This window comes from Rosa chinensis, chromosome 5 (genome assembly GCF_002994745.2).
Source record: "Rosa chinensis cultivar Old Blush chromosome 5, RchiOBHm-V2, whole genome shotgun sequence".
NCBI classification, from domain to species: domain Eukaryota; kingdom Viridiplantae; phylum Streptophyta; class Magnoliopsida; order Rosales; family Rosaceae; genus Rosa; species Rosa chinensis.
The window spans coordinates 11,832,720-11,855,066 of NC_037092.1; the positions used below are offsets into that span (position 1 = coordinate 11,832,720).

A 22,347-nucleotide genomic window follows, 5' to 3' on the forward strand; every position below is an offset into this window, starting at 1 on the left:
ACCGTTTTTGAGTCCGGTAGGGATAGCAGTTTCACAGCACCCAACGCCTGAGCAAGAGTCTGAAATGCTCTCACGGTCGTCACATAACGACATGCACCCTGTTTGGAACCTCTTTTCGTCCCGGTAGCCTTGGAAAAGTGCATAAGTGTCGCAACCGAAGGCGAAGAATTTGTTTTTGGTGTCAGAGATGGTATAAGGAGGAGACACGCGGAGAGAAGGGCTGTTGCTATACGTCATCTCTCCTTCCTTGTTATAACATTCTTTAGCTATGAAAGTGATAATTTGCAGCTCACCCTCCGCAAGCGAAATGTCAGTAATTGTGAGTGTAATACCTGCCCAGTGTGTTGATGGAGGAGTGGTGGATAAATTGCAAGTGAGGTTAAATCGAGTGTTTGTTGGCAAGTAGCAACCATCACCTATACCAAATATATATGGATATGGAATTTGGACATTACCGAACTAGTCGAGACAGTAAGGCTTAGCTTGAGGTGGCAGCGTTTGAGTTGCAACCAGTCCCATCAGACAAAGTTGCATAAGCAGCATCCTATGTAAGGACGCCATTAATTTCACAGATCTAGCTTCTTTAAGTATCAATTCCAGCAATGAGTAGAAGTACTTAAGTAGTATGATTCAAGTACTGCTTGTCCTGCTTGATTATAAGCAAGTGCAATATATAACTGCTAGTAAGCGCTGGGCCTTTTTTTTAAAAAAAAAAAAAGGGGGTTTGGAACCCAACTTAGTTGGGAAGCTCAACCCCACGCGAGGTTCCATTTATTATATTAATAGTAATATTTTGCTGTGGGGGACATAAAGCCTAAACCCTGAGCTACAAGAGAACAGTGACAAAGATCGACTAGAGGGTTCAACTAGGGGAATTAGCGCCTAATGCTTTGCTCATCGATCTAGTCGTCTATACTAATTTTCTATTGTACGCACTGTTGCTGTCCACCTTGAGTCAAGTCGTCCCTATAATGTCCTGCAAGTTATGGATGCAATAGGAAATGGAGGATCGTTATCCCCCTTGGTAATGCTCTTAGTGCAACCTGTTGGATTTATATCAATGAATTGAAAATATGCATCTACAATATATAAATAATTATAGCAATAATTTATACAATAGTATATGGATTACAATACACAATATGTATCTGAAATAAAGGAATTGTAATTGCAAGAGAACTGACTTGTGATTCGATAGAGGCTTGCAAATTGGCAATGTCCTTTAGACAGAATTTCACCCCTACTCAGTGCTTGTAGTCCGTTAGGCTTCTGTCCACCAGGATACAACTATCGATAATCCAAGAGCCTAGCACCAGACCTTGGATTCTAGCGAACGTACTAAGTGATTTTTTCTCTGAATGAAGGAAAAGAACAAATCTATATTTTGGAGAGGAAGACCTATTGGGTTTATATAATGTTTGAGACACCTCTTCAGTTTAAATTGAAGAGGTAAGTTGCCTTTCAATAACCTCTTTAGTTCAAATTCAAAAGGTAAGTTGATAAGACTTGTGCTTTTGAATTCAACCGTCAAAAACTGAATTCTATTCCAGCAGTGTTTGGAAATCTCCTTGAGTTAAATCCAAGTGAGAAGAAATCTCCTTGAGGAAGATTCAAGTGAGGTGAAATCTCCTCTAGACAGATCTTGGAGAGGTAATAGATGGATCCGAGTGAGGAAGAAAATCCTTGACGGATCCCTTTGAGACAGATCTAATCCTCCTAAATGAAAACTGATTTCTATTCAAACTCTAACAGTCCCCCACATTTGAATAGAAAGATGAATATTAGGAACTATGGTAGAATTGTACTAATGATGAAATATTTCGAGAGAAATTTGGAATTGATACGCATCATGAGAGGTGTCTTTTGGACTTGAACCTACCTTAGTGAATACTTATCGGACGTACTTGGTGACGCAGTGGATATAAAATCTTGAACTGTTCACCATTGTAGTAGATCAAGACAACAAGCATCACATGTATCACTTCCTACACTTTTCAGTTCATACGTTTGTGTTCATTTTGGTCCTGAACAAATCTCGGATTCATGAGAGGTTTAGAGAACTTAGCCATGTAATTCTCATAAATGCGACCCCACATTTACTCTCGTATAGGTGACACCTAATTTATGAATATCCTGCTATATTCCTCTTGAAATGTAAGAGATTAGTGTCATTAAGAATACTAAATTCAACCTTTCACTTCATCACAGGTCACACACTTTTCCCATCTTAGGAATGAGTTATGTTGTGTGTTCAAAGTTTTGAATCTTACTCAACTAGTTTGCCTATTGAACCTAAACCATGGGATCTCCAATCAACTAGGTTAGGTTTCCGCCAAGTTTGATTCATTGAATTGGCTTTAAACCCATTCCCCTCGATGTATACTTTACTTGCTCTCTAGGTATACCCTTTGTAAGAGGATCTACAATATTCTCTTTTGATTTAACATAGTCAATGGAAATAGTTCCATTTTTGAGCATTTCCTTGATTGTATTATGCCTATGTCTTATGTGCCTCGATTTCCCATTATATATATGGCTTTTTGCTCTAGCTATTGCTGACGTGCAGTCACAATGTATGAAAATAGTTGTAAGAGGCTTAGGCCACAATGGAATGTCATCTAAGAAATTACGAAGCCATTCCGCTTCTTCTCCAGCTTTATCTAAGGCTATAAATTCAGATTCCATTGTTGATCGTGCTATACACGTTTGCTTTGATGATTTCCAAGATACTGCTGCTCCTCCAAGAGTGAAGACATATCCACTTGTTGATTTAGATTCATTGCAATCTGAAATCCAATTAGCACCAGTATAGCCTTCCAATACAGGAGGATATCTTGTGTAGTGCAACCCATAATCAATGGTATACTTTAAGTACCTTAGTACTCTTATTAAAGCCTCCCAATGATCTTTTCCAGGATTGTTGGTGTATCTACTAAGCCTGCTTATGGAATAAGCTATATCCGGCCTAGTACTATTCATAATGTACATTAAACATCCAATTACTTGGGAATACTCCAATTGTGATACACCTTCACCAACTTTTTTCTTGAACTTGCAGTTGGCATCAAAAGGAGTTACGGCAGGATTGCTATCAAAGTGACCAAATTTCTTGAGTACTTTTTCCACATAGTGGAATTGAGTTAAAACATATGCATTTGCACTCCTTTGAATGCGAATGCCAAGAATCACATCAGCTCTTCCCATATCTTTCATACCAAACTTAGAGTTCAACATTTTCTTTGTGGAGTTTATGACATCTAAGTTGGATCCCAAGATGAGCATGTCATCTACATATAAACATATAATGACACAAGAATTTTTAAAATTCTTTATGTAAACACATTTGTCACATTCATTGATCTTAAAACCATGTGTAGTCATTGTGTGATCAAACTTTTCATGTCATTGTTTGGGAGCTTGTTTAAGTCCGTACAAGGATTTAACAAGTCTACAAACCTTATTTTCTTGACCTTTTACTACAAACCCTTCCAGTTGTTCCATATATATTTCTTCATCTAATTCACCATTTAAAAATGCAGTCTTCGGGAACTTGACTAACAACAGTCTTGCTGTCCACCATCTTATAGTTCAAAAATTTTCCAATAATGAACTTCTTTGAACCTGCGTCATCAACTTTGTGTTTAAGGAAAATATGATTTGCAGAGAGATTGATGAGAGAATTGTGTGTATTCTATTATTGATAATAGGAGCCCTTTATATAGGGATTTACAAAGTACATAATCATACAAGGAAATAGAATCCGAATATAATTAGGAAATCTAGAACATTCTCTCCTATTACAACTCTAGAACTAAACCCTAGTTTGAAGAGGCATACTCAATGTCGATATCCTTCAACACTCCCCCTTGTGCCGCTCAAACTTGGTGATGACGCTTTGATCGTTGCCTTGTTAAAAAAATTGTCAGGTAACAAAAACCATGTGGGACAAAAATAACCCTGGTCGAAGGACAAAAAGAACACAACACGTCCTTCACTCTTCAAGATCGATCATGTAGACATCATTCCCCCCTGATGTCGACATCTCCCCCTGATTGCTACAATCATGGGAGTTCGGATAATTTTCTCAATTCGAGACTCTTCACATGTTTCTCAAAAGTGGATTTAGGTAACGACTTAGTGAATAAGTCCGCTACATTATCCTCTGATCGGATTTGATTCACTTCAATCTATAGAAGTGATTAATGTTGTTGCTGATTGTAAAAGAACTTTGGCGATATATGCTTGGTGTTGTTGCCCTTGATGAAACCTAATTACATTTGCTCAATTCATAAATGCATGTAGGTTCATCTGTGGTAGACTTCAAACCACAACCTCCTCGAATGTGTCTAATTACAGACCTTAGCCATATGCATTCATGCACGGCTTCATGTAGAGCAATAATCTCTGCATGATTTGAGGAAGTAGCAACAAGGGTCTACTTTGTAGACCTCCAAGATATCGTTGTGCTTCCCATGGTAAAGACATAATCGGTCTGGGAACGACATTTGTGAGGGTCAGAGAGATACCCTACATCAGCAAAATCTATCAAAACATCATCATGGTTTTGATTAAGGGAGGAGGATGACGCGGGCCACCGTTGGTGGCTGCGGCTTTGCCGGTCACGGCGTCTTGGACGGCGCTACTTGGGCTAATGAGATCCATTCTCATTCTTTCGTCATTCTTTTCTCTCTGCAGGGATAGAACAAGCCCATATCTATCGTACATTTTAAGTAACGAAAGATTGTCTTTATACCAGTCCAATGGCGTTGCATTGGCGCAGGGCTACATCTAGCCAACAAGTTCATAACAAATGAGGTGTCCGGTCTTGTATTGTGTTAAGTACAATAATGCGCCTATTGCACTTAGCACACTTCTGCCAATTAACACGTCTTCGTCATCATCCCTGGGACGAAACGTATCCCTCTTAGGGTCAAGACTACGGACGACCATGAGAGTGCCTAGTGCTTAAACCAATGCTTTAAAGATCCCCATATATAGCATTACCTCACCGATTAATTGAGATGCACCTTGTGCATTTGGACATCCTCCATGGACGTTGGTGGCGACACCACCACTACCGATGGTGCCTGTTTTGTCTCTCCCACGTTGGCCAATGTTGCCACGTGTCCGCGTATCTAGCGGCTTTCCTTCCTTTGTAGGGCCGTTGTATGGACCCACACGTCCATTTTGTTGTCCCCTAACTTTTAGGGTTCCGCTCCTTGTGCCCTCCTTTAGGTGCACAATTTATAATTCGCCTCATGAACGCTCTTAGTTCCAACGGACCTTTGAATTATAGTTTTTCACGAGTATGTTATCAGCTTACTCAGTAACTGACATAAGTTGATGAAACCTTGTGATTTGTCTAGCATTGCACACAAGCCTATATTGCTTGGCAATCATTAGCGCTAAGACGGGGAAGGTTGAGAGGATTTTCTCAATTAATCTTTATTTTGTGTGCTCTTCACAGAATCCCACTAGTAGTGAGGTGATTCTTGACGTTATTCACCCATCGGTGATAACCAATGTTATTTGAATCTGGTTTAGTGAAGTCGAGTTTTTGCACGTTTGCATTCGACATTCAAAAACAAAGCAGAATAGATTAGTTTCGGAGTAAAAACTTCCACGAAAACTAAAATAATAAGATTTCCGAGCTATGCTACCAAGAAATCAATTTCCAAGAATATTTGGATTAGACCGAAACAATGATGTTTAATATGGTCAAAAATTGATGCTTGCGGATGCTCTTAGTCCGAAGATTATGAACACTCTTAGTTCATTGATTACAAACGCTCTTAGTTCGAATATTATGAACACTCTTAGTTCATTGATTACGAACGCTCTTAGTTCGTTCAGCGTGAATCCCCACAATTCCGCTTATTAAAAAATCGAACCCATGAATGTATATGGCAAATCTTGCAGCAAATAAAGAAATTTAAAAGACAAGAAAGCAGGAACTTTAATCACAAAAACTTACTTGTTGAAATTTGGAGCAGATTCACTTCTGAACAGCTCCCACTTCGAATGGTGTACATGTCTCAAAACGACTCCAATACGGCTGAAATTTGGAGGTCAGATAGAAGAGACATAGACGAACAACTTTTATGAAGGAAGGATTTTGATCTGAGGACCCGATCAAGATGTTTCAGGGCATGAAAACAGGCTGATCTGCACAGGAACGAGCGTGCTGCTGTGCTGCAGGGGCAGCAGGCGTGCGACGATGCTGCAGGGGCAGTAGGTAGCACACGGGTGCTCAAGGTCTGTAGGGGCAGCGTACGGTATGGCTAGCTAGGGCTAGGAGCTTGCGGCAGTTGGTATTGGCCGAAAACAGGAAAAACTGGGCAAAAAGTCGTTTCTGCCGGTTTTTCTGCAAGAGGACCAGTTGCTTTGATGGCCTGTTCAGGGGCTTCTGGACCGGTTCTTGGTGTTCTGCTTCCTGTTCCTATTTCCTAGGACAGAGACGGTGCTGCTAACAAAATCTGGTGGCAATTGGGTGTCCGGAAGGTGGTGAACCGGTGGAGAGATCGCAGCGGATGGTTTGTGGCTTTTGGCGGCCGGTTCGGTAAGTTTCCGGCCGGTTTTGGTTGTGTTGCCGCCAGTTCCGGACTCCTTGGGTCGGGGGCTACTAGTTGGGAGGTGGAGGCAACTAGGGTTTGAGGGTTTCGACTTGTTTTAGGGTTTTGGTTATTTGTTACAGGGTTAGGGCTCGTGCTGATAACATATTTAAGGAAAATATGATTTGCAGAGAGATTGATGAGAGAATTGTGTGTATTCTACTATTGATAATAGGAGCCCTTTATATAAGGATTGACAAAGTACATAATCATACAAGAAAATAGAATCCGAATATAATTAGGAAATCTAGAACCTTCTCTCCTATTACAACTCTAGAACTAAACTCTAGTTTGAAGAGGCACACTCAATGTCGATATCCTTCAACACTTTGTATTTTTTCTCCAAAGAATTCCAGAGTTCCTTTGCAGTGGTGTATGACCTATATACATCATACAGATTATCATCTAGACCATTAAGAATATAGTTCCTGCAGAGAAACTCATCACAATGTTTCCAGGCATCAATTGCATTCAATTGTTCTGCAGTCACGTCATCTCCTTCTGCCTTTGGAACTTCTTCCTTCACGACATGAGCAAGGTTCAATGTTGTTAGATAAAACAACATTTTTTGTTGCCCCCGTTTAAAGTCCACGCCCTTTAATTTTTCTGGTTTTTCAACATGAGTTTTGACGCCATTCACTAATACTTGATCCATGAATTTCTGTCTAAAGATTGTTGGATTTATATCAATGAATTGAAAATATGCGTCTACAATATATAAATAATTACATCAATAATTTATACAATAGTATATGGATTACAATACACAACATGTATCTGAAATAAAGGAATTGTAATTGCAAGAGAACTGACTTGTGATTCGATAGAGGCTTGCAGATTGGCAATGTCCTTTAGACATAATTGCACCCCTACTCAGTGCTTGTAGTTCGTTAGGCTTCTGTCCACCAGGATACAACTATCGATAATCCAAGAGCCTAGCACCAGACCTTGGATTCTAGAGAACGTACTAAGTGATTTTCTCTCTGAAGGAAGGAAAAGAACAAATCTATATTTTGGAGAGGAAGACCTATTGGGTTTATGTAATGTTTGAGACACCTCTTCAGTTTAAATTGAAGAGGTAAGTTGCCTTTCAATAACCTCTTTAGTTCAAATTCAAAAGGTAAGTTGATAAGACTTGTGCTTTTGAATTCAACCGTCAAAAACTGAATTCTATTCCAGCAGTGTTTGGAAATCTCCTTGAGTTAAATCCAAATGAGAAGAAATCTCCTTGAGGAAGATTCAAGTGAGGTGAAATCTCCTCTAGACAAATCTTGGAGAGGTAATATCCCCTTGAGATGGATCTGAGTGAGGAAGAAAATCCTTGACGGATCCCTTTGAGACAGATCTAATCCTCCTCAATGGAAACTGATTTCTATTCAAACTCTAACAGCAGAATCGCTTAACCAAGTTTAGCGATCCATGTGAATGCCATGTAAAATTGCCATTGAGTCGACCAAGTCCTTTTGCGTGCTTGCGGTTAACTTCCGTAGCCTTAAACAATAATTTACCATGCAATCAAGTACTGAAATCTTTGACTTGTAGATTTGTAATTGTAATTTACCGCACAAAAATAGAAAAATAATTAAAAACAAAAAATGAACTTACACTATGCCAATAATACAATCAGACAACACACTTCCAACAACTGCAGAATTTTTAACTGTCATCTCTCAGTAACAAACGACATCAAGAATTATTCTATTGTGTGAGACTGCTTCAGGCAACACCATTTGTAGTGTAAATGTGATGTTGTCCCAATTTTCAAATCAGACAACATAATTTTTTTTGGTTGTTGTCTCTTTTTCTTATTCAGACAACTGTTATTACTTTGCTGTTGTCTCATTTTTAGATTCAGACAACAGTTATTTAGTGTTTGTTGTACAAATAATATTAAGACAATGATTGAGTTTTGATGTTGTTTGACTCATTTTAGTTCACACAACAATCGTTTATTTCTGCTTTGTTCTGTTGTGCAAATTTCCTTTAAACAAATGAATTCATACAACAATTATTTGTTGCTTCTATAATCTGTTGTGCAACTCTCCTTCAACTCAGGCTGCGTTTGGGGGGGGGGGGGGGGGGGGGGGTTTGCTCCCCCGCTTATAAGCACCTCAACATCTCGCTGGTTTACGCTTCTCCTCAGCTTTTTCCAGAAGCCAGCACTTCTTTGATGGAAAAGCCAAAGCCGTCTCACCCCAGCTTTTAGAAGCAGTAGATGGCTTTTGTCACTGTAGCGGTGATTACTGTAGTTTAATGAACTTCTGAAAATACCAATTTCTGTCCTCTCTTTGTTTCAGCAATTACAACATGCCATGAAACCTTCTCTTACGTGTTCAATTCGAACCTCACACAGCGCCGCAAACACAAACGCATAATCTCTCTCCCTGATTGCCTTCACCTCGCCTCTCATCTGTGTTCGAAATTGAAGCCTCAATCCTTGATTGCTGGCTGCTTGGCAATTTGATTCACGGTTAGTTTTATATCTATTTTAGTTTCAATTTCTTTGAAAAAGAGGTATTCTAGGTTGATTTGGGTTTCAATTTCAGTTTCAATTCCAATTTTGCATCTATTATAGGTTGATTTCAGTTTCTATTTCAGTTTCAATTCATGTAATTGGGTACTGAATCAATGGGGGTTTAGGTTGATTTGGGACTGTGATTTTGGTTCATTCACAATTATCATGGGAAAAGGGATATGGCTCACTCTGCTTTCTCTACGTTTTTGTTAGGTTACTACGTTTTTGGAACCTTGGAGTGTTTATTTTGAGAAATGTTGCCTTATGGTTTTGGGTACTGATCTCCACATGATGGTTATGCAACAGTTATAGATTGGAATTATGTTTCTCTCTGTGCTACAAGATTAGATTCTGAATTATAGATTGGAATTTACTCTCTGTTCTCACTCTCTGCAGCAATATTTATCTGTAATGTATGCTTATTTGAGTTAAAGACTGTTATTTGGGTTTAGGACCAGATTATTAAATTGCTGCGAGATTGAATGAGAATTTTTCGTTCATTCTTTTCCCAGGAAGCATCTTTAAGAACTCCAAACTTTTGAGTTCTTATCAAGTTCCACTAGTGAGCATTCCGAGGAATTGACATTGAGGAGAACTGGGATAAGGTATGTTATGGATGTCATTTTGTTACTGCATATATTTGAAATCCTAAAATGCATCTTCTATAAAAAAACTTATATACTTTGCACAAGTTAAGACCATATTTGTCCCAACGGGAGCTTCCCTTTCACCAGATGTATCTGCTCCACTTGTTGCAACCCTTCCCTTGGAGGTAATACCTTTGTGTTCAATGATATGGTATATTACTTTTTGTTCATGTCTTTGCAGGAAGTCATTGTTGTTTTACACTATAGGTTTCCATCTTTTGACACGTCAGTGCCCAGTTTACTTCTGACCAGAAAAAAAAATTAAGTTATTTGATTATGCTTAATTTATTAGTGGCTGGGTGCAATAATATGTTATTCTGTTGATTTCATGTTCATTTGGGATGATATTGGTATCATTAACAAATTGTATTCTTAAATCCAGATTAAGAGCAAAATTGAGGAGTTTATCAAGTCTGTATTTGCTCTATTTCAAGGGGTGTTAGAAAGTCTTTGACAATTCCATTTCATGGTATATTTGTAAGAAGAACCTTATTAACAATTAGTATGTTCCAGATCTCAACTTCACATCTCTATTTTCCGTTCAGTTATGCACAATACAAGTGTATAAAGATATGAGACAGCATGAGGCTCATCTCGCAGCTGAAGGAGATTATGGAAATGACAATGACGTCAATCTCATCATTACAGACTTCAAATATGGCGAGGAAAACAACCATGTTGATGCCGCAGATTTTGATTAAATAGTCCATTTATTTTCCAAGAATTATGTAATGGCAATTATGCCTTAATCAATAAATGACAATTTTGTATTAACTCTTTCTCAGGTGGCGCATCCAATGAAGTATGATGTCTAGGAAAGTGATTGAGATTAGTGGTACTTAAGAGAGTCTTGCTCCACCGACATCTCTCTCTACTTCCCTGGTCATATTTGATTGGAGTTACCAAACGGATTGAGTAACTACGATTTGTCTAATTTTGATTTTTATTTTGGATTAGACTTTGGTTAAGAAACTTTGATGTAATCATTAGCTATTAATAAAGTGTCGATTCTTTTACTTAATGTCTTGGACATACCTTAATTCGAACTTTATTTGAAAGATATAAAAGCCAATGGTTTTCATGTGGAAACACATTGTGAGAATGGACAAGAGTTCCTTTGCATCACCTCTAATGACTACGGACATAAACGAGTATTAGAGAAACTTATGTGTCGCTCTAGTGGGTTGTATGCAACCACTATTCGAGTCATTGAATCTAACCATATCATGAGAGATGACTTATAGGATTCTGACACATATAGGCTTTGGCACGACCGTTTGGGACACCCAGGTCATGATATGATGATCTGTGATACTAAAGACTTCACACGGACATCTCTTCTTCAGAATGAAGAGAAGTGAGAATCAAAAGTTGATTCAAAGAGAGCATTGCACCGCCCTCGCGCCTTGGGGCGCCGCCGCCATGCACCACCGGCAGGCCAACGCCGGCACCGTGATCCCCCTGCGGCAAAATCATGGCTTTGACGCCATGTATGGAGACTTGGCTCCTCTCTCTACTTCTCAAAGTAAATTGTGACATTGTGGCTCAACCAAAACCTTCATTGGTTGATTATAAGGCCAATCTTTCGTTCTGTAAAGCCTGTTTTTTTAGGATCAAGACCATCCTATGCAATGGACACTAAAGAAATAATTCTATTCTTACATAGAATCCAAGGGGATTTTGTGGATCGATTCAACCAACTTGTGGAATGCTTAGATGTTTTATGGTGTTGGTTAATGTGCGGACACGCTGGTCAAGTGTCGCGCTATCATCCACTCGTAATGCTGCTTATGATGAACTCCTAGCCCAGAACATATGGCTACGGGCTCACTACGCAGATCATCCGATTAAGTCAATTTGACTTAATAATGCTAGAGAGTTTATATCGAAAATTTTCGATGACTATTGCATATCATTGGGTATTGATATCAAGTATTATATTCCCATGTACACACCCAATTGGTCTAGAGGAAAAGCCACCATTAAAAGACTACGATGGTAGCTCGGATTTTGGTAATGCGCATCAATATTTTCGCTTGGGTTATGCAATATCGCATGCAGCTATGCTAATTCGTCTACGACTCATAGCCACTCAACTTTTATTTGCGTTACAGTTAGTGACTGGGTGCGAGTCTAATATCTCGTACTTATGCATATTTGAGTGTGCGATTTATGTGCCAATTGTGCCGCCACAGCGCATCAAAATGGGTCATTGCAACAAATGCATATATATATATATATATATATGTTGGATATAAATCTCCAACTATCCGTTCGCTATGTAAAACCCTTGACAGGCGATCTCTTTTTCGCTAGATTTGCGAATTGTCACTTTGATGAGATAGTCTTCCCGTCGTTAGGGGGAGATTAGAACGTCAATGTTCAACAGGAACGACAGGAATTGTCATGGTCTGTCCCCACTATGTCTCATCTTGATCCCCTAAAAGTGACGAGATCACATATACCTGCTGCAAGGATTGATGTCCCCACAAGAGGACATGGTGCCACCCAGAGGAGATGGGTACGGCACCACTACCATGAATGGTGGTATGGTGACGCCACAAATGTGGCATAATGGCGTCATAGGCCATGGGTTCTGCTAGAGAGCGTAGGAGACCCATAGGTTCGATGGATTCTCACCTTAGGAAGAGAGCGAGTTTGGCACAACTTGATCCATTGATCATTGATACTCAAAATCCATCTCATGAGAATATTCTGAATTGTGGTTATGTCCAAGAGACATCGTTGGGGGACGCCTCAATGTTAGAACCAATTCCTGAGAATATAGAGATATCTATGAATTACACTAGTGTACATGAAGACGTGGAATTATTGAGACCAATGACATCGAACCTTACTCCGTTGAAGAATGGCAACGTAGAGAAAATTAGCCTAAATGGAAAGATGCAATTCAGGTTGAATTGGATTCACTAACAAAGAGGAAGGATTTCGGGCCTGAGATGCCAACACCTCCTAACATAAAACCTGTTGACATTAATAGGTCTTCGTTAGATAGCGTGATGAGAAAAAGAGATGATAATCTCGCCTTATGGCGCAAGGCTTCTCACAAAACGCCATAGAATCGACTACGAGAAGACATATTCTCTCGTAATGGATGTCATTGCACTCCACTACCTTGTCAGTTTAGTAGTTTCCAAATAACTGAACATGCAGCTTACGAATGTGGTCACTACGTATCTCTATGGGGATCTAGATACGGAATATAATGAAGGGTCTTGTGTACTTCATTTACCCAAATCAAGTGGCTTTTGACCACGGAGTGCGTTTGCAATGAGGGTGAAACGCTCACTAAAGTGACTACTTGATTGGGAAGGGATATGATGAACTATGCCCCTGCGTTTTCATGACAAGTTCTGGATTTGCAATTGTCACGGTTTATGTTGATAAACATAATTGGAACCCTTGAGAGTTAAGGGAAACCAATGAACACCTGAAATCCGAGTTTGAGATGAAGGACCTTGGGAGAACATGGTTTTGTCTAGATTTAGAACTTGTATACCGTGTCAATAAATGCTTTGCATTTTGATAAAGTCAAAGATTTTTTCTGTATAAGTAATCTCATTATTTCTACAGTGTGCAACTTCTGATCCTGATGACCGTAAGAGAGCCCTTGTAATTGGAGGAGGAATTGCTAACTTCACTGATGTAGCTGCAACATTCAATGGCATTATTAGAGCCTTGAAGGAGAAGGTGATCAGCTAAATCTACTTTGCTAAACCCCAATTTTGTATGTGTTTTGTTACCATCTTTTCTAAGTGCAAAACTGACAATGCCATATTTGATCAATCAGGAAACAAAGCTTAAGGTTGATAGGATGCATCTTTATGTTAGGAGAGGAGGTCCCAACTAACAGAGGGGACTCGCAAAAATGAGGGCACTTGCAGAGGAAATTGGCCTCCCTATTGAGGTAAGCAATGTTTCTGAAATCTCTATTGAATAAGATTAAAGAAAAAGCATACATGTTGCTGATATTTGAAGTGCCTCCCCTAAGAAATTCTGACATCACTTCTGTTCTTTGATCTCTTGTAGGTCTATGGTCCTGAAGCAACAATGGCTGGTATTTGCAAGCAGGCAATCCAGTGCGTCACTACTGCTGCATGACAACGTTATATGAAGATGGCTGCTTTCTTCTTGTCTATCTCACCTTTTCTTCTGTGGCAAGTTTCAATATCTCCATACCTTGTACCAATTTCTATTGTTAAGCTCTTTGTACCAATTTCATTCTGTCAAAAACCTCAGCAAAGTTGATGTAGTTGTATGTGCTAATGAGTAATATGATAGTGGGATGGTACTGTGTGACCTAATTACAATAATGAAAAATTTAAATTGGTATCGATTTCTCTGGATATCAGGTTCCTTATTAATATCAAAACCTCGGCAAATTTGAAATGCATAATAGTCCTGAGGACTTGTAGCTCTAGTAATAAGGATAATTACTGTCCCTATACATGAGGGTCTTGAATTTGGCCAATGAAAATGGGGAGCTATATATGCTGCTCATCAACCTCCATTGCCCCTTGAATTATCTTTTTTGGATATTTAGAACCCAAAACAGTGGACAAAGAGTAATCAAGCGGAATGATCATTTTGCAGATCACTAGCGTATGGCATCAATCCTTGAAAAAAAATTTCATGTCTAAATTGAGAAAGAGCCCACATCAATATCAAAGAGGAATTAGTAAGAGAGGCACTCTGAACTAAAGTTCTATCATAAGTACTCATAACAAAGTTGAAGCTAGAAACCCTAATTTCTCCAAGCCCCTAACCCCAAATCAAGCTCAAAGACATAAAATTGAAGCTGAAAAGGAGCCCAAATTAAAGATGAATAACAACGAGGAACAAGTACGAGAGTCACCTCACTTGGTTCAGCCCAGTTGACTTTTTTGAGCAACTGAAGGCTAGCCTTTTTCAGTTTACCGAACTTTGCTTTTCAGCCAATTACTCTCAGAATTAAGCAGAAGCCGGTTTTTTTTTTTTGACCAAAATTAAACTTTCCCCTTTACTCGTATTCTAAAACACTGAATTCGACTCTCGTTCTCTCAAACCGAGTCCTCTGACCTCTCTCTCAGTCCCCTACTCCCCTTGATACAAAAATGAAAACCCAGAGACCGGGTCTCGACGGTGGACGACGGCGGCATGGCGGGCGGAAGCTTTATCGCTTCTCTATCTCCTCGAACAATGGTCTTGGTCTCTCCACATCACTCGAGATCTCGGTCTCTCCTCGTCGTCTCTCTCCCAAGTCTCAATATCTCCTCGACGGCTCCGGCCCTCTCCTTCTCTCCTCAACTATCGAAGGTCTTTTTCATCCTCGTAAGCCGACAGCTCTAATCGAAAGCAGAGAAATGGAGCAGATCCAGTTCAATCCTGGAGGTCTCTCTTTTTATCTTTTATCCTTTCTTCTCTTTCAATTCATATATCATTTAATTGTTTGTTATGCTGCAATTTGCGAACACCCAGAACGAGAAATTGGTCCAACGTAGATACAAATAAGGTAGGACAAAGGCTTTATGTGCCTCCTGAGCTGGAAACGATAATTCTTTGTCCGTCTGTCTCTGTGCGACTGTTGTTTGTTTTATTTTTGGTATCTTTGATCCTCTGCTGTTAGGTCTTGTTCTTCCTTTTCTTCCACTTCTCTGCAAATCTTCATATCTACGCGGATTGACCATCAAATTTCCGCCAACGTTTGGCCCTCTGGGTCAATCACGCAATCTCAATTTACATTGGCTTTTGAATGGTGGCTTGGTTTGCTCATCAATCCTAGTCTGAAAGGTAATTTAGCTCTGTTTCTCAGTGATACGTATTCAAATTTATATAATTAGCATTCTTTGATTTAGAAATGTATAATTTCCTATGAACAAATACGATGTTCATAAACAATTAAATTTGGATGCTTTATCTTTTCTGAGGTTCAATTGAGTTTTACACCATTGAAATAAGGAGGCCTGCACAGCTGTTGTTCATAATTCATGTGTTATTGGCTGCTATGGGATACTGGGGATTAGATTCTATTGATAAATTGTCAATTTTTCGGGTTTGTTGTGAAAGTTCTGATAATTGTGCTAGCTGTTGATGTTTCAAAGGTGAATTTAGTGTCATGGCTTTGTTCACTTTCTTAATTAGAGCCAGATACTTGGATAACATGTCTATGTCTATGTTGTTAGACTAGTTCTGATTGTAAACATATACCGTTTTATTGAAGGTTGGCTAAAGAAGCCTGAAAATTATAAAGATTTAACATTCATTATGTGATATGCTCTCTCCCAATGCTCTTCACTAACAAAGTATATGGGTTTTTGAACTAGTTTGGTGTTGAACATCAAGATGGGAGCTTGTGCGTCCAAGGTCAGTGTTCTTTTCATTCTTCCGATCCTTATGTTTTCTTCAGCGGCTTAAGACTTCTCATATGTCAATTGATAGTAATAATATATCTTCCTCCCAGGAAGTTTGCGGGCAATTGTTGGACGATAGTTCAATTTCTATGCTTAAAATGTATGCAAAAAAAGTCTATTCACTTTGATATTTCTCCTCTGTACTTCCTAGCTTCTTTTTTCCTTCCTTTTTGTTTTATACGGTGTCTTCCTTCTCTTCCGCATTATATTACATTCGTTGCAGATATAAAGAGAAGTTTACCCATTTATTCTCACTTCATACCTTGCAGATTGCTCCAAGAAAATATAGGGGTTCATTGGGAACAAAATGTGATTTTGATATAATGTAAATGGAATGCTGTAGGGCACTACGAAAAGTCTGAATCATTGGCTAAAAGCATCAACAAATCAGAGAGAGAACATGAACTTGTAATTGCTGTAAGTTGTATATATCTAGAACATCTATCAATTACAAACTTGATACAGAGTAGTTTTTTTTTGTGCTATAATTGAGATATTTCAGTCTATATCATCTAGGACATCTTTCAGAACATCTGGAACATCTTTCTGTAGTTTTTTTGCTGTAAGTTGTATATATCTAGAACATCTTTCAGAATCAGGTATTTCTTATTCTTTTCTTACTTTTGTGGTATTTTTCTTCAGTTAAAACTTTCTGATATATATATATATATATATATATATATATTAGATAATTGTTTTATTTATTGTTATTTTTGTTTTGTTTGATAATTATTAAGAGATAAGAAGGATTTGGTTTTGGTTGTTGACAGTGGGTGAGAGAAATGAAAGAGAAAGATAAAAATCATGTCCTTCGCCAAAGCAATCATGTATGTTCTTCCATTAGAGAAACTCAAAAAAGACTTCTAGTAATCTGAACCAATTGAAGCTGCTAATTAAGACTTTTTGCTAATCTCCCTGCTTTTAGTAATCTAAACGAATTGAAGCTGCTAATTGAGTTTGTTATCTTGTCTGCTAATAAAACTAGACTAGTGCTTCGATGAGGTACTTAATGAGTTTGCTCTACTTGTGTTTTCAGATTTGGTCAAGAACCTTGGTACCATTGCAAGGTCTGGCACCAAGAAATTCATGGAAGCCTTGGCAGCGTGGCTGCTGGACCTGATTTTAGCATGATTGGTCAGTTTGGTGTTGGGTTCTACTTTGCATATCTTGTTGTTAAGAAGGAAGAGGAAGTTGATGAAGAGAAGGAAGTGGTCATGTTTCTGGCCTTGATGTTTTTCACCTTTTTGTTTAGGCAGGGTTAGTATGTTCATGTTAGGATGATGATGGAATGAATTGGTTTTGGATATTTAATCAATTAATGGATATGTTTTTGGATGTGTTGATCAATTAGTTTTGATTAGATGCCATATGCAGAATGTATGTACTGTGACTCTCTCTCATACCATTTCATTCCAAATACAAACTGTTGTCTAACAATTGTCTTAAAATGGAGTATCATGGCATGGAATTCAAAAACTGTTGTATGAACAATTTAACTACAATACTTATCAAACAGTTTCAATTGCGCAACTAGAGAAAACACAATAAGAGAATCATTGTTCAGCATAATTAAAAACATGTTATAAATGATAATGACTATTCATGTAATAGGTATTGCTTAATGTATGCGATTGACAGACTCGTAATGTATGCGATTGACATACTCGTAATGTGCGATTGATTAGTATAGCTATTATGTATTGCATTTTGTATACATGATGTAACCCTATACAAACCTCATGGTGAGATGAATACAAGACAATGATCCAATTCTGTACAATACGTTATCAGCATGATACTCTAACCCAAGCCCTAGCTAGAAAAAAACCCTAACACCCGAAATTTCTTTCACCAAAAACTGCCGCAAGCTCCTAGCCCTTGCTAGCTATACCGTGCGCTGCTCCTGCAGCCCTTGAGCACCCGTGTGCCTCCTACTGCCCCTGCGGCATCGTCGCACGCCTGCTGCCCCTGCAGCACAGCAGTACGCTAGTTCCTGTGCAGATTAGCCTGTTTGCACGCCTCGAAAATTCTTGATCGGGACCTCAGATCAAAATCCTTCCTTCATCAAAGTTGTTCGTCTCTGCCTCTTCTATCTGACCTCCAAATTTCATCCCTATTGGAATCTTTTTGAGATCTGTACACCATTCAAAGTGGGAGCTGTTCAGAAGTGAATCTGCTCCGAATTTCAACAAGTAAGTTTTAAGATTAAAGTTCCTGCTTTCTTGTCTTTTAAATTCCTTTATTTTCTGTAGGATTTTCAATATACAAACATGGATTCGATTATTTAATAAAGCAAAATATTGGGGATTCACACTTAACGAACTAAGAGTGTTCGTATGAACTAAGAGTGTTCATAATGCTCGGACTAAGAGCGTCTGTAAGCAGCAAATTGTGACCATATTAAAACATTATTGTTTGGTCTAATCCAAAAAAGATTCTTGGAAATTGTTTTCTTGGTAGCATAGCTCGGAAATCTTATTATTTTAATTTTTGTGGAAGTTTAGCTTTGAAACTCATATATCTTCTCTTCTTATTTTCAGGATGTCGAATAAACCTGGTCTCGACTTTCCCATGCTTGACTCAACAGGCTCGGATTACCACAGTTGGGTAACTGATGTTGAGAACCACCTCACTTCAAAGGGAATATTACCCATAATCCAGGCACCTAACCCGGATCGTGTGTTTGTGCGAACACCTACAAAGCATGCTCAAGCAATTATCTTGATGCGACGCCATATGGACAAGACACTCAGATTGGAGTATATCTCTATCAAGGATGCAAGAGAGCTATGGGTAGAGCTAGAAGAGCGCTTTGGCAATGTCCAAGATTCCCTCCTCCTTGACTTGAAGGTTCAATGGAACAATCTGCGCTTTGCTGATTTCAAGTCTGTTGCTGAATACAATTCAGAAGCTCTTCGCCTACAGTCCATGTTGAGGTTTTGTGGACAACCTATCACAAAGCAAGAGCTAATTGAGAAAACTCTCTCCACCTTCCCCATTTCAGCCATTGTGGTATAAAAGCAATACCGCATTGAAGTCAATGCTGGACGGATCACGAGGTTTCATCAGCTTATCAATCTCATATCTGTAGCTAAGAAACATGATAACATACTCGTGAGGAATTATAATTGAAGGCCCATTGGAACTAAAAGCGTTCGTGGGGCGAATTATAATGCACACAAAAAAGGGCGCAAGGAGCGGAACCCTAAGAATAAGGGATATGAGGGACGTATAAGTCCATATAACCGCCCTAACAAGGAAGGAAACTGTATGTTTTGGTGCGGATACACGTGGTGGCAATGCCACACGTGGGAGAGGTGGTCGTGGTTACGTGGTATCCCTGGTCGTGGTGGTGGCGCCATGGCTCGTGGTGGAGGCGCCATGGCTCGTGGTGGAGGCGCCATGGCTCGTGGTGGTGGCACCAACCCTCCTAGGGAACGCCCACAACGTGCACCTCAATTAAAGGGAGGCAACCACAATAACATGTGTCATCGATGTGGATCAAGTGAGCATTGGTTCAAGCAATGCAAGGTAAGCGAGCAACTAGCTTCAAGATACAGGGCATATAGAGACCTGAGGGAGCAAGAAGTGTACCTTGCAGAAGAAGAAGAAAATGGTGGAGACGTCCATCTCACCATAGAGGACTTCAAAGCTGACGATGAAGTGCACAAGGATGCCGTAGACTTTGATTAGATTAGTCCTTTTATTTTCCAAGAATTTTTGTAATGGCAATATGCCTTAGTCAATAAATGACAATTGTATTAAACTCTTTCTTATGTGGTGCACCCAATGAAATATGATGTCTAGGAAAGTGATTGAGATTAATGGTACTTAAGAGAGCCTCGCTCCACCAACATCTCTCTCTACTTTCCTGGTCATATTTGATTGGAGTTACCAAACGAATAGAGTGACTACAATGTGTCTTAGTTTGATTTTATTTTGGATTAGAATTTTTGGGACCTTTGATATAATCATTGGCTATCTTTATTAATAAAGTATCGTATTATTATTCGATGTCATGGACATGTTTTAATTCCGAACTTTATTATTTTTCAGTATGTTTCTTGGAGAGTTGGAATGCCTTGTTGATAGTGGCACCACACATACTATATTGCGACATAGGCAACTATTTCTATGGATGACGCCTAGTCGATCTTCTGTGACTACGATGGCTGGACCATCACAATTGATTCATGGTCGAAGACCAGCTCAATTTATGTTGCCAAATGGCACAAGTATTAATGTCACCTAAGCTCTATATGCTCCTAGGGCTGGAAGGACCCTACTGAGTTTTAAAGATATAAGAGCCAATGGTTTTCATGTGGAAGCACATTGTGAGAATGGACAAGAGTTCCTTTGCATCACCTCTAATGACTACGGATATAAACGAGTATTAGAGAAACTTACGTGTCGATCTAGTGGGTTGTATGCAACCACTATTCAAATGATTGAATCCAACCATATCATGAGAGATGACTTATGGGATGACACATATAGGCTTTGGCATGATCGTTTGGGATACCCAGGTCGTGATATGATGATCTGTATATTAAAGACTTCACACGGACATCCATTTTTCAAAACGAAAAGAAATCAGAACCAAAATTCGATCCAAGGTAGGGATGTCGCCGCCTACCCCTTGCGTCCCAAAAGTGTTATTGACACCACCAATTCCTCCTTGGTTCCTTTTTCTACTTCTAAAGTCAATTGTGACTTCGTGGCTCAACTGGATACTTCCCCGGTTGCTTCTAAAGCCCATCTTTCGTTTTGCAAAGCCTGCTCTTTAGCAAAATTAGGATCGAGACCATTCTATGCAAAGGACACTAAAGAAAATATTCCATTCTTACAAAGAATCCAAGGTGATATTTGTGGACCTATTCAACCAACTTGCGGACCATTTAGATATTTTATGGTGTTGGTTGATGCATCGACACGATGGTCACATGTCATGCTATTGTCCACAAGAAATGCTGCATTTGCTAAACTCCTAGCACAAATCATTAAATTAAGGGCTCACCACCTTGATCATCCCATTAAGTCAATTCGTCTTGACAATGCTGGAGAGTTTACATCAAAAACGTTTGATGACTATTGCATGTCCATTGGGATTGAGGTTGAACACCTTGTTCCATGTTCACACCCAAAATGGTCTCGCAGAAGCTGCCATTAAAAGACTTCAAATGGTCGCTAGAGCATTGGTTATGCGCACCAATCTCCCTGTTTCTGCTTGGGGCTATGCAATATTGCATGCAGCTGTGCTCATTCGTCTGAGGCCTACTGCCACTTTACCCTTTTCTGCGTCCCAGATGGTTACTGGATATGAGCCTGATGTCTCACACTTACGTATTTGGGTGTACAGTTTATGTGCCAATTGCGCCGCCACAGCGCACCAAAATGGTTCCTCAAAGATGATTAGGTATTTATGTTGGATATGACTCTCCAACCATTATCCGCTACTTAGAACCCTTGACAGGTGATCTATTTACTGCTAGATTTGCGGATTGTCACTTTGATGAGATAGTCTTCCCGTCGTTATGGGAAGATAGGAATAATAATGTTCAACAGGAACGACAGGAATTGTCGTGGTTTGTCCCCACTTTGTCTCATCTTGATCCCCGAACCGCACAGTCCGAAATTGAAGTGCGGAGAATTCTCGATCTTCAGAACGTAGCAGACTCTATGCCTGATGCGTTTTCTGATATCGCTAAAGGTGACAAGATCACATATACCTGTTGCAAACGTGCCTGCAAGGATTGATGTCACTAAAAATCATGGACATGGCGCCACCCTAGGGGTATTGGGCATGACGCCGCCACCACTAATAATGATGGCAATGTGGCTCAGGCCGGGCTCCCAGAGTGGGAGGCCCAAAGGTTCGATGGATTCTCGTCTGAGAAAGAAAGCGAGTTTGGCACAGAAAGATCCATTAATCATCGACATAAATAACCCGTCTCATGAAGATATTCCGGATTATGGTTATGTCCAAGAGACATCATTGGGGGACTGTAATACTCGGTTGTTTTCTTTAATCAAAGAAAAAACTTAATTATGGCATTGCTTTACTTTCCATGTTTTAAGGCTTTACCTTTCATGATTTTGTCTGCTGAAGAGTGATTAAGTGAACGACCGACACCAGCAAAGGCTCACACACACACACACTCTCT

At 39.4% G+C, this 22,347-nt stretch overlaps 1 protein-coding gene and 1 long non-coding RNA gene across 26 annotated transcripts; both read left to right on the forward strand.

Annotated features, from left to right (window-relative positions):
* The first annotated feature begins 13,371 nt into the window (after nucleotides 1-13,371).
* On the forward strand, nucleotides 13,372-14,046 carry LOC112167205. Its single transcript, XR_005810951.1, has 2 exons — nucleotides 13,372-13,701; nucleotides 13,824-14,046. It is a non-coding gene; the product is annotated as an uncharacterized LOC112167205 (long non-coding RNA).
* A 706-nt stretch (nucleotides 14,047-14,752) lies between these two features.
* LOC112168152 lies at nucleotides 14,753-17,526 on the forward strand. 25 transcript variants are annotated; one of them, XR_005800789.1, is made up of 6 exons: nucleotides 14,753-15,563; nucleotides 16,097-16,283; nucleotides 16,527-16,600; nucleotides 16,686-16,782; nucleotides 16,954-17,010; nucleotides 17,220-17,526. XR_005800789.1 is itself a non-coding variant. In XM_040507338.1 (5 exons), the coding sequence occupies exons 1-4, from the start codon at nucleotides 14,888-14,890 to the stop codon at nucleotides 16,980-16,982; spliced, it is 477 nt and encodes a 158-aa protein (XP_040363272.1). In that variant the 5' UTR covers nucleotides 14,756-14,887; the 3' UTR covers nucleotides 16,983-17,010; nucleotides 17,220-17,526. The 25 variants fall into 25 exon arrangements, 4 of the variants coding, with proteins under 4 accessions (XP_040363272.1, XP_040363271.1, XP_024161040.1 ...); XR_005800786.1 differs by having other exon boundaries at nucleotides 14,756-15,563; nucleotides 16,097-16,136; nucleotides 16,453-16,600; XR_005800791.1 differs by having other exon boundaries at nucleotides 14,756-15,563; nucleotides 16,097-16,136.
* The last annotated feature ends 4,821 nt before the right edge of the window (nucleotides 17,527-22,347 follow it).

What these genes read in the sequence shown, in the direction of transcription:
- LOC112168152 (XM_040507337.1), top strand. Translation starts at nt 14,888, where the DNA reads ATGAAAACCCAGAGACCGGGTCTCGACGGTGGACGACGGCGGCATGGC. An exon ending in GATCCAGTTCAATCCTGGAG is followed by an intron (nt 15,165 to 16,526) that starts GTCTCTCTTTTT and finishes GGAATGCTGTAG; the next exon opens with GGCACTACGAAAAGTCTGAA. An exon ending in AACATGAACTTGTAATTGCT is followed by an intron (nt 16,601 to 16,685) that starts GTAAGTTGTATA and finishes GAGATATTTCAG; the next exon opens with TCTATATCATCTAGGACATC.